This window comes from Crocuta crocuta, unplaced genomic scaffold, assembly GCF_008692635.1.
Source record: "Crocuta crocuta isolate KB4526 unplaced genomic scaffold, BGI_CrCroc_1.0 scaffold62, whole genome shotgun sequence".
NCBI lineage: Eukaryota > Metazoa > Chordata > Mammalia > Carnivora > Hyaenidae > Crocuta > Crocuta crocuta.
The window spans coordinates 9,296,027-9,309,252 of record NW_027529173.1 but is presented as its reverse complement, the minus strand read 5'-3'; the positions used below and the strand labels follow the sequence as shown (position 1 = coordinate 9,309,252).

The following is a 13,226-nucleotide window of genomic DNA, read 5'->3' as shown; positions in this document are numbered from 1 at the left end:
GCAAAGAGCTTAACCACAGCGCCCGAATCCCAGCGGGTTTACCGAGCTCTGTCTTCTGCGTAAGACCACCAGCCGTCCAGGGTTTCGTCTTTTCCAAGAAACTGACATTTTTGTTTTTCACGGCATTTTCTAACTGGAAAGATCAAGACAGAAATTTCAGCTATCAGAGATGGAGACACTGGCAAGTGAAATGATGGCGTTGGTGATTATGAAGATTGCTATCTGGGTAATCGGTTTTCTTTTTAAGAGAACGTTGGCGCCCACCAGAGTTTCAGTCGTTAATCTCCTCCATCTGCTGCCAGGGGGGAAAAAGTCCTTCCTCAGACCAGGAGGCATTTCCAGGAGTTTCTGTAAGTTCCCTCCGGATCTCACGATTTCCGAGATTCTGATTCTCCCGCTAACTGGGAGGAGGGCGTAGGCGGCGGGTTCTAGGCGCTTCGCTCAAATTGAGAGGGGATCCCCCACTTTCCGAGCAACAGGGCCTAGGGTACTTAGCCCCTCCCGCTTCCGAGCCCCGCCTCCCTGTGGGGCGAGCCCTATAAAGAGTGCGAACAGAGTCCCTTCTACCCATCCCGGGTGAGTCCGGCTTCCACGTAGAGCAGGTCCCGCGCCCCTTCCCCGGAGCGCGGCGCGCAGGAGCCATGGCCGCGGCGCTGTACCACGAGGAGTTCGCCCGGGCGGGCCAGCGGGAGGGGCTGCAGGTCTGGAGGGTCGAGAAGCTGGAGCTCGTGCCGGTGCCCGAGGGCGCTTACGGCGACTTCTACGTCGGGGATGCCTACCTGGTGCTGCACACGGCCGAGGCGAGACGGGGCTTCGCCTACCGCCTGCACTTCTGGCTGGGTAAGGGGGTGCGGGCTGCGAGACCCCGGCGCGGGGGGCTGAGATGCGCTGGCTCGANCCCCGGAGCCCGCTGGTGCGAACGCTGCTGCAAACGCGGGGCTCGGCGAAGTCGGGAGCAGTCTTACCCCTTGGGCTTTGACCTTTGTCAGGCCTGTCACCCGGGCTTCGAGGATGCTTCCTCTAGCTTCTCCCCGCTTTCACCTTCCAGTGTGCACCCCCACGCCCGCCCAGCGCGGCTGCTGAGCGCACCGGCTCTGGCCGAGTCCCGCTCGCCTTCTGNGTTTTTGCCCTTGGGCCCCAGCTTCTAGTTCTCCACGGATTTCTGGGTTGCTTTAAATCATGACTCACTTGCTCACACGTTCTGCTGACAGATTCTTGTTCATCAGGATGTTGGCGACCCTGGATGGAAGAGAGGAAAAACATCATACGGATATCGTCAGTATAAATAAATAGCTTTATATGGCATATTATTTAGATGAGTTGCTCTATTATAATAATTTTAGAAATATTATTATTTATCTACTTGAACAAGGACACCGTGGGAAACAAAATAGCTCCTTCAGCAGTAGTAATTATTTTGGGCTGCACTTGCGCCAGGCTGTCAGAATACTGGGCCTTGTGTGTTCTACTTTTTCCACCTTCTACTTTTACTCGTAAACATCCTGAATGTCCAACCTCTCCCCGTAAGATCCTGTGCCAGTGGGCACACCGCTTCTAACAACGTGCCGATTATCTGAGACTTACTGCCTTCTTTTTAGACTGGAGTGCCTCCCCTAGACGTCTGTTTCTTTATTTTTAGCTGTATTCCTGAGCCTGTGGGGAGAACACCGAAACCACACACACACACACACACATTTTAAAGTCCTTGAAAAGCCATCATTTTTATTTCTAACACTTGAAGAAAAAAAGATATTTTTTAAAATATTTATTTAATAAAAAATAAATAAAATAAATAAAATATTTATTTTAAGAAATAAAATGGCAGAAAAACATTGAGAAATGATGTTCTCAATGGTAGTGAACACCTCATGCAGACACTCCAAATGAGAAATATAAAGAGGGGGAAGGGCTGTTTGTATTATAGCAATTGATAATAAAATTTTGTGCTTACTTGGCGAAGCTCAAGCTGAGTTCCAGACACATTCTGGTTTCCTATTGTAGTGTCATTATTCCTATCGTATTAGACAGTGATTGATTTATATTTTACACGAGAAATCACTGAAACCTTAATATAAAACCATATTCATGAATGAATGATGCCAGATAGAATAGTAATGTCCTCATCTGGATCTTTCTATTCAGAGCTTGAATCTGGAATGACTATGAGTGTCTGAAATGCCACATTTGTAATTTTGGTGAATTATAGTGTGAAAAGACTTCATATTCTGCTGTAGACATGAGTTAGGTTTGACTTTGTCAGGAGGCTGCAAGAAGGCTGTGAACACAGGTGGTTTTTTTTTTTTTAATATTTTTTTCCTGCTTAATAGGTTCTTTCTTATCCAAAGAAGCTTACTAAGCAAATTGTTTTTTTAAGGTTTAAGGATTCACATTAACTCATTATTCACATTATTCATTTAGGGCTCACCAGTTTCAAAAATTATAATAGAAAATGCCTTGCGCAAAAGCACTTCATGATTTTAAAGATCTGCTAAAGCTGAAGTTAATAGTATGTTAATGAATAAGTGAATTCAGTTATTACTCAGTGTGCCCAGCATGGTATACAGCATTTTTACATGTGAATAATTTATGAGACTTCCCTTAAAGTTTATAATTTCAAAGCACAATAAGACAAAAAGTGATACAACATAGATAAAATGTGCTAAACCCACCATGAAAGAGACACAGTGTTTGTAGTTCTGGGGAAGCAGGGAAGTAGAAGAGCTTTGACAGAAAAAAGGAAAATGAGGGTAATTGCGAAGAATCTAGTCCATGAGAAATTCATGGGGAGCATGGAAAAGTTTAGAGTAAAACAGTAACCAGGGTCTTTAGATGGAATTATTTAGCAGTTCTTCCTACGTTAGTTCCCTGAAGCTAGCTGGATTTCATCCAAAATATTCTAACCAAGACTTGAATTTGTATCAATTCATTAGGGCTAATCAGAGAGACAGACTGAGAAAAAATGGTCCAAGAGGGAGAGCTGAAAGTTTAGGGGGAAAGGAGGTTTGACTATAGGAAATCATTTGGAAGGAGGATGAAAGACAGTGGAATTAGAACCAGGTTGGGATGGAAAAGGTGGATTGGACAGAAGGAAAGAAACAGGTTAAGTAAGAGGAGAGCGGAAACCAGGAGAAGCAGGACACGGAATAGAAGACTAGAGCAAGAGCCACCTTCCCTGCTCTGTCCCTCAGTGGCTTTCTCCAATGCCCTTGCATACCTCAGATTATTTCCTTTTATTATTTTTTCTTTTATTTACTTTACGAAGTAATAATTGGTTGCATATAACTTAAAAGTTGTATTGGTCCTTCCTAAAAACATTTTTTTTTAGCTTTGTATCTAGCAATTTAAATGCATCCACTTTCTGCCTCTAGTTTCTTAGAGCATCATGGCTGTGGGCATGACTGGGTAATAAAGCTACTCTGTCACATGCAGGGCCTACACCCACACACCCTGGTCATTTCTCCTTTCCAGTGGTGTATCTAGTCTGTGCTTGGCTCCTTGCAAGGCACTGAGAATCAAAAGAATTGGATTACAGTATACAGTATACAGTACAAGGAACTTAGACCATGCAAGGGCTGGTGCGGATGCTGAGAAACTGGATTTTTATACATTGCTGGGGGGGGGGGTCTTATAAAATGGTACAACCGTTATGAAGGGAGTTTGACACTTTCTTATAAAAGTAAACTGCAGCGGCCATATGACCCAGCAATTGCATTTCATTTTCTAAATAAAAATTTAGATTCATGTAAAAACCTATGCACAAATGTCCCTAGCAGCTTTATTTGAATAGACAAAAACTTGAATTAGCCCAGATATTCTTCCACAAGTGACTAGTTAAACTGTAGTATATCTATACCAGAGAACACTATGGAGCAATACAAAGAAACAATCGATACACATAATGACTCAGATGAATCCCTGGGAAATTATGCTGAGTGAAAAAAAAAAATGCCAAAAGGTTCTCTGGCATATGATTCCATGTATATAACATTTTTGAAATGACAGAATTTTAGATTTGTGGTTATCAGGGGTTAGGGATGGGGTGGGGAGGGGGTGGTGCAAGTGGGAGGGGGTGATAGTTATAAAAGGGCAACATATCCTTCTATCACTTTGCCACTAAAGGCAACATAGCACCTTATATTTTTTGGTGATCTGACTGTACAGTTTCTTGACTGGGATGATCAATACATGAATTTACACAGGTGATCAAATTTTAGAGAACTAAATGTACAAACACACAGATGAACACAAGTGAAATTGGGGAAATATGACCAAGATAGGAGGGTTGTATCCTGGTATCTACATTCTGTGCCCTACTGTGCTTATATATTTGTGCTTTAATATACTGTACTGTTCCAAACTATACTGTAGTCTGAAACATGTTACCACTGGGGCAAATTTGGTCTTTTGATCTGTGTGTCTCTCCTTCCACCAGTACCACACTGTCTTAGTTACTGTAGCTGTATAGTAAACCTGAACATCAGATAGAGTTATTCCTCCAATCTTATTTTTTGTTGTCAAAAGTGTTTTAGCTTTTCCGGGGCCTGTGCCTTTTCATATAAATTTTACAATCCAATTGTGTAACCTATAATAAACTTGTCTGTAATTTTGACAGGAATAGCATTAAGCTTGTAGATCAAGTTGGGGCAAATTAAAATCTTTATTATATGGGATCTTATATCTTATGTCTCTATATTTGTTAAGGTCTTTGATTTTTTTTAAATCAACATTTTATCATTTTTGGCATAGAGATGATATAGTTGTTTTATTAAATATGCATCTGTTTCTTTGGAGTGATTATAAATGGTATTGCTTTTAATTTCAATTTCTGCATGTTCATTGTTTGTATACAAAAAAAAATGAGATTGATTTTTGTTTTTGATTAACCTTTATCCTGCTATCTTGCTGAATGCAAGATTCTGGGAGTTTTTTTGTGTGTGTGTGAATTTCTTCATATTTTCTATATGGACAATCCTGTCATCTCTAAATAGGGACATATTATTTCCTCATTTCCAATGTATATGTTTTTATTTCTTTTTCTTAGCTTATTACAATAGTTAGAACTTCCCATATTATGTTAAGCAAGAATAGTAAGAGTGGATGTCCCATGTTACAACTTACGGAGAAAACATTCAGTGTTTCACTATTAAGAATTGTATTATCGGGGCGCCTGGGTGGCTGAGTCGGTTAAGCATCTGACTTTGGCTCAGGTCATGATCTCACAGTTCTTGGGTTCGAGCCCCGCATCGGGCTCTGTGCTGACAGCTAGCTCAGAGCCTGGAGCCTGCTTCAGATTCTGTAACTCCCTCTCTCTCTGACCCTCCCGTGCTCTCTCTCTCTCTCTCTCTCTCTTTCTCTCTCTCTCTCTCTCAGAAATAAATTAAAAAAAAATTATCTGTGAGTTTTTTGTAGATTCTGTTTATTAAGTTGGGGTTATTCCCTTGGATTTGTAACTTTGGAAGAGTTTTTTTTCATGAATGGCTATTCGATTAGCCTAGTTATTAGACCTCCCTTTTAATCTATTTTATATATAAAATCATCACATTCCCAAAAGGATTTTAGCAAGTTTGCAGCCTATGTACAAGTATAGTATAAGGTCACATAATATAAAAGAACATAACAAAAGAACGTAACATAACTTGAAAGACACTGGTAAGATCAGAAAAGGGAAAATAAATGAAGTCATAAACAAAATTCGTAGAGCAAGTACATAAGTTTCTGAACACTTGCTAGCATTGCATCATGATATCACTGAATTGGATTCTAGTTTTCACATTCAAAAGCTTCTTTAGGACCTTCCAAATTCTTTACAGCAAACCCTCTACTTTATTAATACGGATATCCCTTGACCCAGCACAGTATGCAAGCATCGACAAATGATAGCATAATTTAATTAACTTACTTCCAGTTCATTCACTAATTGCATGACTGTCCGTTTACCTCTGTCTAAAGAAATCTGTGTTTCAACTTGTACTCTATAAGAATGTTTATGTCAAACACATTATCTTAACACTTCTGATATTAACCTTGATTTAAGCTTCCCTCTAAAACATCTCTGTGCAAATCTACATCTGTGCTTTTATTAGTATTCTCATTTACGGATGGGAAAGTGGGCAGAAGAATGACACTAGTATTCTTTTGAACTGTAAGACTGCTTATGTGTTTTTTTTTTCTTTTGACCACAAAAGAAGTTCACAAAATTGATACCATGTCAAATATTCTTCTAGCTAGTGGATTTTTTTCCCCTGAGAAGATAATGTGTTATACAGGTCCCCTTTAAGAGTAAGGGAGGAATGTCAAGAAATACAGTTCTTCCATTAATATAGCTGACTGTTTTCCTTTCTTCAGTTTTGGTGAATACTCACAGTATTGGGGTTTCAGGTGAACTGTAATATTGCTATAGCCTCTAGACTTTTCTACCACAGTTATACATGGAGAAAAACAACTACCCCAATCAGCACAAAATGTTTCTGCTACTGAGAATCTGGGTATAAAAAAAACTACCTATTGGTATTGTAGTTTTTAAGAGCCTGTGCTTTAGAATCACAGAAACCTGCTTCTAGGGTGTGTTTTTACCAAAGGTCAACTTTATGACCTCAGGGAAGTTACTTGGCCTTTCTAAGCCTCCATTTCTTTTGTTGTAACATGGTAGAAAATATTTCTGCTGCATGCGGTTGCTTGAAGATTAAATGAGATCATCCATGTAAAATCACTAGCACAGTATCTGGCCCAGTGCAAGGATACTTTAAAGGTATACATGTTAGCTATATTATTATTTCTGAAATCCTTCATGATTTGCACACAGCTCAGATGTAGCAAGGGTTTTGAAATGTCTTTTATAAAATTTGAGTTCCCCTCAGGACTGTCCCAGTTCTGATTCTTGTGTACCCTGAAGGATGTGAAATAGTATTTTGACCTCAGTGAGATTAGCTAGATGGGATCTATACTAGTATTGTGCAAATTAAGTGTGTGTTGTGTGTTAAATTCCTGGTAAAAAATAACATCACCTTCAATAGATGTTACCATCTATTTCCTATACTCTCCCTTTCCCCTCAGAGAATATGATCTTAACACAAATAAAATAATGAAGTAGGGACTGTGGTCCTTGAAAAGAGGGGTAAGGTCAAGTTACATTCATTTCCCACTCTACAAACCACTTGCTTTTCTAAAGGTATTCATCTATGGCCTATGATGTTTATATTCACATAGTTGTAATATTACACATATTATCATACTGTCCTATCGGAAGCCTAAAGATCAATGTTAATAAAGGCTAAAACAATTGGAAAACATTCTCATAGTCTGATCTGGCTACCAAATGAATCTGAATCCTACTAGAATATATTGTTATATCTTCTTGAGCATATAGAGACAGCAGTATTTCTTTAAAAAAATTTTTTTTTAAAAGATTTAAAAAACAAGGGCAAAACAATTCTTTTAGATATTAGCAAAATAATATTTTTATGTTATACCGTTTCTGTTTAAAGACTGTTCTGCCTAAGATGGTTGATTATATTGCTATGTAACTCAAAGAACATCAGAGCTTTTTCTTACTAGAAATTCTGCCTTAGTCCTTTTCCTTGCTTGATAAATGAGGGGCTGTCCCTTGGATTTTCAGGAAAAGAGTGTACTCAGGATGAATACACAGCCGCTGCCATCTTTACTGTTCAGATGGATGACTATTTGGGTGGCAAGCCGGTGCAGTGTAGAGAACTCCAAGGCTATGAATCTACTGACTTTGTTGGCTATTTCAAAGGAGGACTGAAATACAAGGTAAGCAGCTCTCTTGAACTGTTTTCAAATTTTTAAAATGTTTTATTTAATTTTGAGAGAGAGAGAGACAGTGTGAGCAGGGGAGGGTCAGAGAGAGAGAGAGAGAAACACAGAATCTGAAGCAGGCTCCAGGCTCTGAGCTGTCACCACAGAGCCCAATGTGGGGCTCGAACCTACAAAACTGTGAGATCACGACTTGAACTGAAGTCAGATATTTAACCGACTGAGCCACCCAGGCACCCCTGAACTGTTTTTATGACCTCCTTTCTCTTCTGATCCATCCACACCTCATGACTCCATGGAATGAATGTTCAGGGAGGACAGGGCTTTTTGCTTTGGTTTTGTTTCAATCTATTTCTTTACTGATTTATACCAGTACCTGCTGGACACACAGTAGGTACTCAATAAAAGTTGTGGAAAGTCAGTGTAATATGGGAAATATTCTTACTTAATGTCATTTCATAGGTCAATTTTTAATAAAGTTAAGAGCTCTCAGTAATGTTCACAGGAAAGCCCTTAACAATTTTGTGGAGTTACTTCAGTAATTAAGTTTTGACAACTTGGGTATTAACTTTTTTTTTAATGTTTTATTTATTTCTGAGAGAGAGAGACAGTGTGAGTAGGGAAGAGTCAGAGAGAGAGGGAGACACAGAATCCGAAATAGGCTCCAGGCTCTGAGCTAGGTGTCAGCACAGAGCCTGACGCGGGGCTCGAACCCATGAACCGTGAGCTCATGACCTGAGCTGAAGTCAGGCGCTTAACCAACTGAGCCACCCAGGCACCCCTTAATATTTTTTTTATTCTATCCTAGAGAACCTCTGAATTTACTGCAAATAACCCAGGACTTGGAATCTGTTTTTCTGGAACATGTTAATACAATATAACAATTACATTTCCAGTTAATAGGAAGAGCTATATGCACATTTCCCAAATAGTGTGGGTTGATCTTGGAAATGATACAAATGAAACAGCATGGAGTTGAATCTATGTGTGGTTCAGCCTCACAAAGTCAAATATACATATACTACCACACACACATGCACACCATTTATGTTTTTCGGTTAGAAACACTAATCATCAACTGGCTTTGCTTTTGGTTAAATCAAAAACAGAAACAAGTTAAATAGTTTTCTCCTTTTAAGGCAACCTTCAATGAAGGACAGACTTTTTTCTGGAATTCTCTCTGTGACTCTTCTAGACTGGACACCCTTCACAATCCTCCTGGCCCCCAGGAGTGTTCGGTTAAAGCGTAAGAAATACCTCCCTAGACCAACAGCTTAGAAGCAATCTTTCAAAATCAAACCTGCTCTAACAAGTGTTCTGCAGACCCCCCCCCACCTCACCCTTTGAGCATGTTAGCCTTCTGAAAACCTAAAACCTCAGAGCTAAACCAGAATTCTGAATATATATTAAATTTGTCTACTACAATGACAAGATTTGTTTCTACTTTTACCTGGTCAGAACCTTAGTGAATATTTTGTGATTCCATTGTGATGAGAATAAACACTTACAAGTTCTCTTCTCTCTTAAAATCATTTCTCTATTAAAAATCAGACTCTAGGCTATGAGCAACCCTAAATATGAAACCATTACCTCCCATTTTATTTAATTCTCATGAGTTCCTACAGTTTATGTCAAATGATCCTGAAACTTTATGTCAATGAACTCAACATTTTGAATAAGCCAGGTCTTATAGTTACTAACAGCATATACTATGACATCATCTCGGTGATAAACCCATTTCTGCTGCATATAACTTGTTTAGCTCAGGGCAACTATGCAAAGTTTCTGTGCTCAGTTTCCCCAAATACATAATGGGCATTAAAAAAGCTTCCTCATACAGGTGTTATAAGGATTGAAGATTAAATAATAAAATACATATATAGTGCATATGCAATCAGTAAGAACTTGTGATATTAATCCTTCAGTCCTCTTCAGGACTACTGAAATCAAACTTCTGGATATATATTTAAAAGTGGATATAAAAAGCAGTTTTATAGTGATAATTATCTTCTAATTATCAATATCAAAATCAGCACAAATCAGCATATTTGAGAAAGAAGATATTTCCAAATGGAGGTCAAATTTATCAGCAAAAAAATCATTTCACTGTCATGTCATTAGTGACATTGAGCAGATAACAACATGTGCAATTGCAAAGTACTTGGTAGGAAATATGGAAGCAAAGATAACTTGCCACCCAGAATAGCAGACGATTATGTTATACTTAATTTCATGCTTAAAAGAATATGCTAAGCACTTCATGTGTATTATCTCATTTAATCCAAGTAGTGCTCCATGCTGCAGTTTCTAAAACTGTCACCCTATTAAGGTAAGTAAGCACAATCTTTGAGAAACGATTTAACTTGCCAGGGTCTAATAGCTGTTAAGTGCCTGGGTGACCATATGACTTCAGTGCCTAAGCTGACAATCATTATATTATGATGCTCTAAACATAAATAAATGGTTCAAATATCATGATGATTTTCTTACTTAAGCTTACTCTATGCAACAGGGTATTGTGTCTGTTTGGAATGGGCACAGTTTGGCAAAGCCTACCCTTACCAAGCCAACAACAGTCATATTTAGTTGCCATGTATAATGTAAAGATTGAGCTAGGCAACATTAAGACCATCTTCTCATGTCATTTAAATGATGTGAGTTTTTTTTTTTCTTTATGAGGTTTTTAAGCAGGTTGGGGAAGGCATTATAGATAACTATTATTTACCACTACTCCCTTATATTAAATCTCTGGTGAATCACACCTTTCCCAAGCTGAACAAGACCAAGACCCAGCTCAGCCATGATTGTAATAGTGACCATGAAACATCCGTCAGTCAGCAAAACTTTTTATGGTGCCACTGATTTAGAGGATCATGCACCTTGCTTTCATTCTGCCTTGTGAAGGTAGAAAGAGACTGGGAGTTTCTAGGGTTAATTCAAACACTATTCCAGAAGCACTTACTATCAAATACAAGCACATATGTAACTTACAGTTTTCCTTTTTGTGCCTTTTTCACATCAAATATTAAAAAAAATAATTTTTAAAATAATGTTAAGTGTTCAGACTGTTAGCAGTCTGTTGATTCACTATATGACACTAGCCTAAATGCTATGTAAGTATCCTCGGTCTAAGTCTGTTTTGTATTTTATAACTTTTCTCAGATCACAGTGTTTTTACACTGTTTTTCAGACCATAATGTATTTATTTTTAAAAAAGCAAAATGACACACATCATTATACATTGTTCACATTGAAAGAATGCACAAGTGAAGTGTAACCTAAATTAAGGACTTTGGGTCCTTAATAATAATGTGTCATTATAATATGTCATTATAGGTTCGTCAATGGTAACAAATTTAACACTCTGGTGAGGAATACTGATAATGGGGGAGGATATGCATGTCGGGTCAGGGATATATGGAAAATTTCTGAACCTTCCCCTCAGCTTTTCTGCTACACTTAAACTACTCTAAAAAATAAAGTCTTCATATTAAAAAAATGTGAAATGACCAAGAACAGTAGTATATAGATGAAAACTTGTATTTATTTTTATTGTATAATACTTTGTTCATTTATGGTATTTTTTGTAAAATTATGGGCTGAGGAATTATTACGTGTTTCCTAAAATTTGTGGTTACAATGGTCTCAAAGTCAGAATTTAGCCCATAGTAATAAAACCTTTCTATTCACGAGGGTCTTTTCCTGGAGAATGGTGAAAATTTAAACTCAGTGGATATTTCAAGAATGTGCTGATGATTACATAGGCAGCTTAACTTGTTTTTTTGAATTTACTGTGTATATTTATGTAATAAATTTGAAAATTGGATTATTTTACAGGTTTCCTATACTGCTAATTTTCTTACCATATTATTGTAGGAGGCTTTGAGCAATAAAAGTGATTTTCTTACACTCCATATTTATTATGCACGTTGCCTCATAATTAAGGAAATAAATAAAGATTATTGTTTCTAACATTATAGAAAAAAAGAAAAGTTAAAAGTTGATTTCAAATAATGTAAGAAGATGTATTTGATATGGTTAATTATTTTTGTTAACATACTTTATTTAAATTTTTTTAATGTTTATTTATTTTTGAGAGAGGCAGAGTACGAGAAGGGGAGGGGCAGAGAGAGACGGAGACAGAATCCAAAGCAGGCTCCAGGCTCTGAGCTGTCAGCACAGAGCCTGACCCCTGGCTCGAATTTGCAAACTGTGAGATAATGACCTGAGTTGAGGTCAGATGCTTAAGTGAATGAGCCACCCAGGAGCTCCAATCTTTTAACATTTAAAAAAAAATTTTGTATAGTTTATTTATTTTTGAGACAGAGAGAGACAGAGCATGAGTGAGGGAGGGGCAGAGAGAGAGGGAGATTCAGAATTGGAAACAGGCTCTAGGCTCTGAGCTGCCAGCACAGAGCCCGATATGGGGCTCGAACCCACGAACTGTGAGATCTTGACCTGAGCCGAAGTCGGATGCTTAACCGACTGAGCCACCCAGGCGCCCCTCTTTTAATATTTTTTAATTGAATATAGTTTTATTTTGTTTTGGGATGTGCAACCAAATTTAGGGTATAAATACTCAGGCCTGAATTTCCAGGAATAAAAGGAGCAAAGATTTTTTTAATAATGTTGTAACAAAGACCATAAGTTGGATCCTCCCATACCTGGCCAGCACTCAACTCCCCTTTCTGTCCTAACACTGTGTGTGACATGGGAATTTTGGGGTGTCTAGTTCTCTCCTGTGTTGGTCCTGTTATCTCTGACTGTCCCCGATTCTCCTGTCTCCTTCCCTGATGTTTTATCTGTCTTCTCACTCAGTGATTTGAGAATCATTAGTTCCCAAAGGACAAGAGCTTCTGCTTCCTTTCATTTATGTAACAGGTTTCATGCACTGAAGGTTTTGAGTAAATACTTGCAGTGTTAAATTGAAAGGTTAAAACAGGAAAGACAAAAGGCCTTAAAAAAGTGTTGATTTGCCAAGTCATTCTCTTCTGCGTACTTAATTTTTCACATGCTTATAGGTGGCTGTTTTATATTGGCCTGGCAGGCAGTTTTGGCTTGTACACCTGTGGTTTTATGTTTTTGTATTTAGTTAGAAGCCTCATCTGTTTTTGTTTTGTTTTCTGTTTTCCTCCCACTGATCAGGCTGGAGGTGTGGCATCTGGGCTAAATCACGTTCTCACAAATGACCTGTCTGCTCAGAGGCTCCTGCATGTGAAGGGCCGGAGAGTGGTCAGGGCCACAGAAGTTCCCCTTAGCTGGGACAGTTTCAACAAGGGTGACTGCTTCATCATTGACCTTGGCACGGTAAGTCATATACACATGCAGTCTACTAAAGGAAAGCGAATTGTCTTAAAATCAAATCCAACATACCTGCCATGGAAGATAATCCCCTTTTCTACACACTAGAAAGAGGTCATGTTTATGAGAGAGGCAATCATATCATATGACGA

General features: G+C 38.6%; 1 protein-coding gene across 1 annotated transcript in view; it reads left to right on the top strand.

Moving 5' to 3' along the window:
* Positions 1–604: 604 nt before the first annotated feature.
* Positions 605–13,226, top strand: part of SCIN (scinderin) — a 75,929-nt gene continuing 63,307 nt past the window's right edge. The window contains exons 1-3 of the mRNA XM_077757630.1: positions 605–840; positions 7,616–7,770; positions 12,919–13,080. Coding sequence (XP_077613756.1) covers positions 642–840; positions 7,616–7,770; positions 12,919–13,080 — 516 coding nt within the window. The 5' untranslated portion in view covers positions 605–641. The remainder of the gene's footprint in view (positions 841–7,615; positions 7,771–12,918; positions 13,081–13,226) is intronic.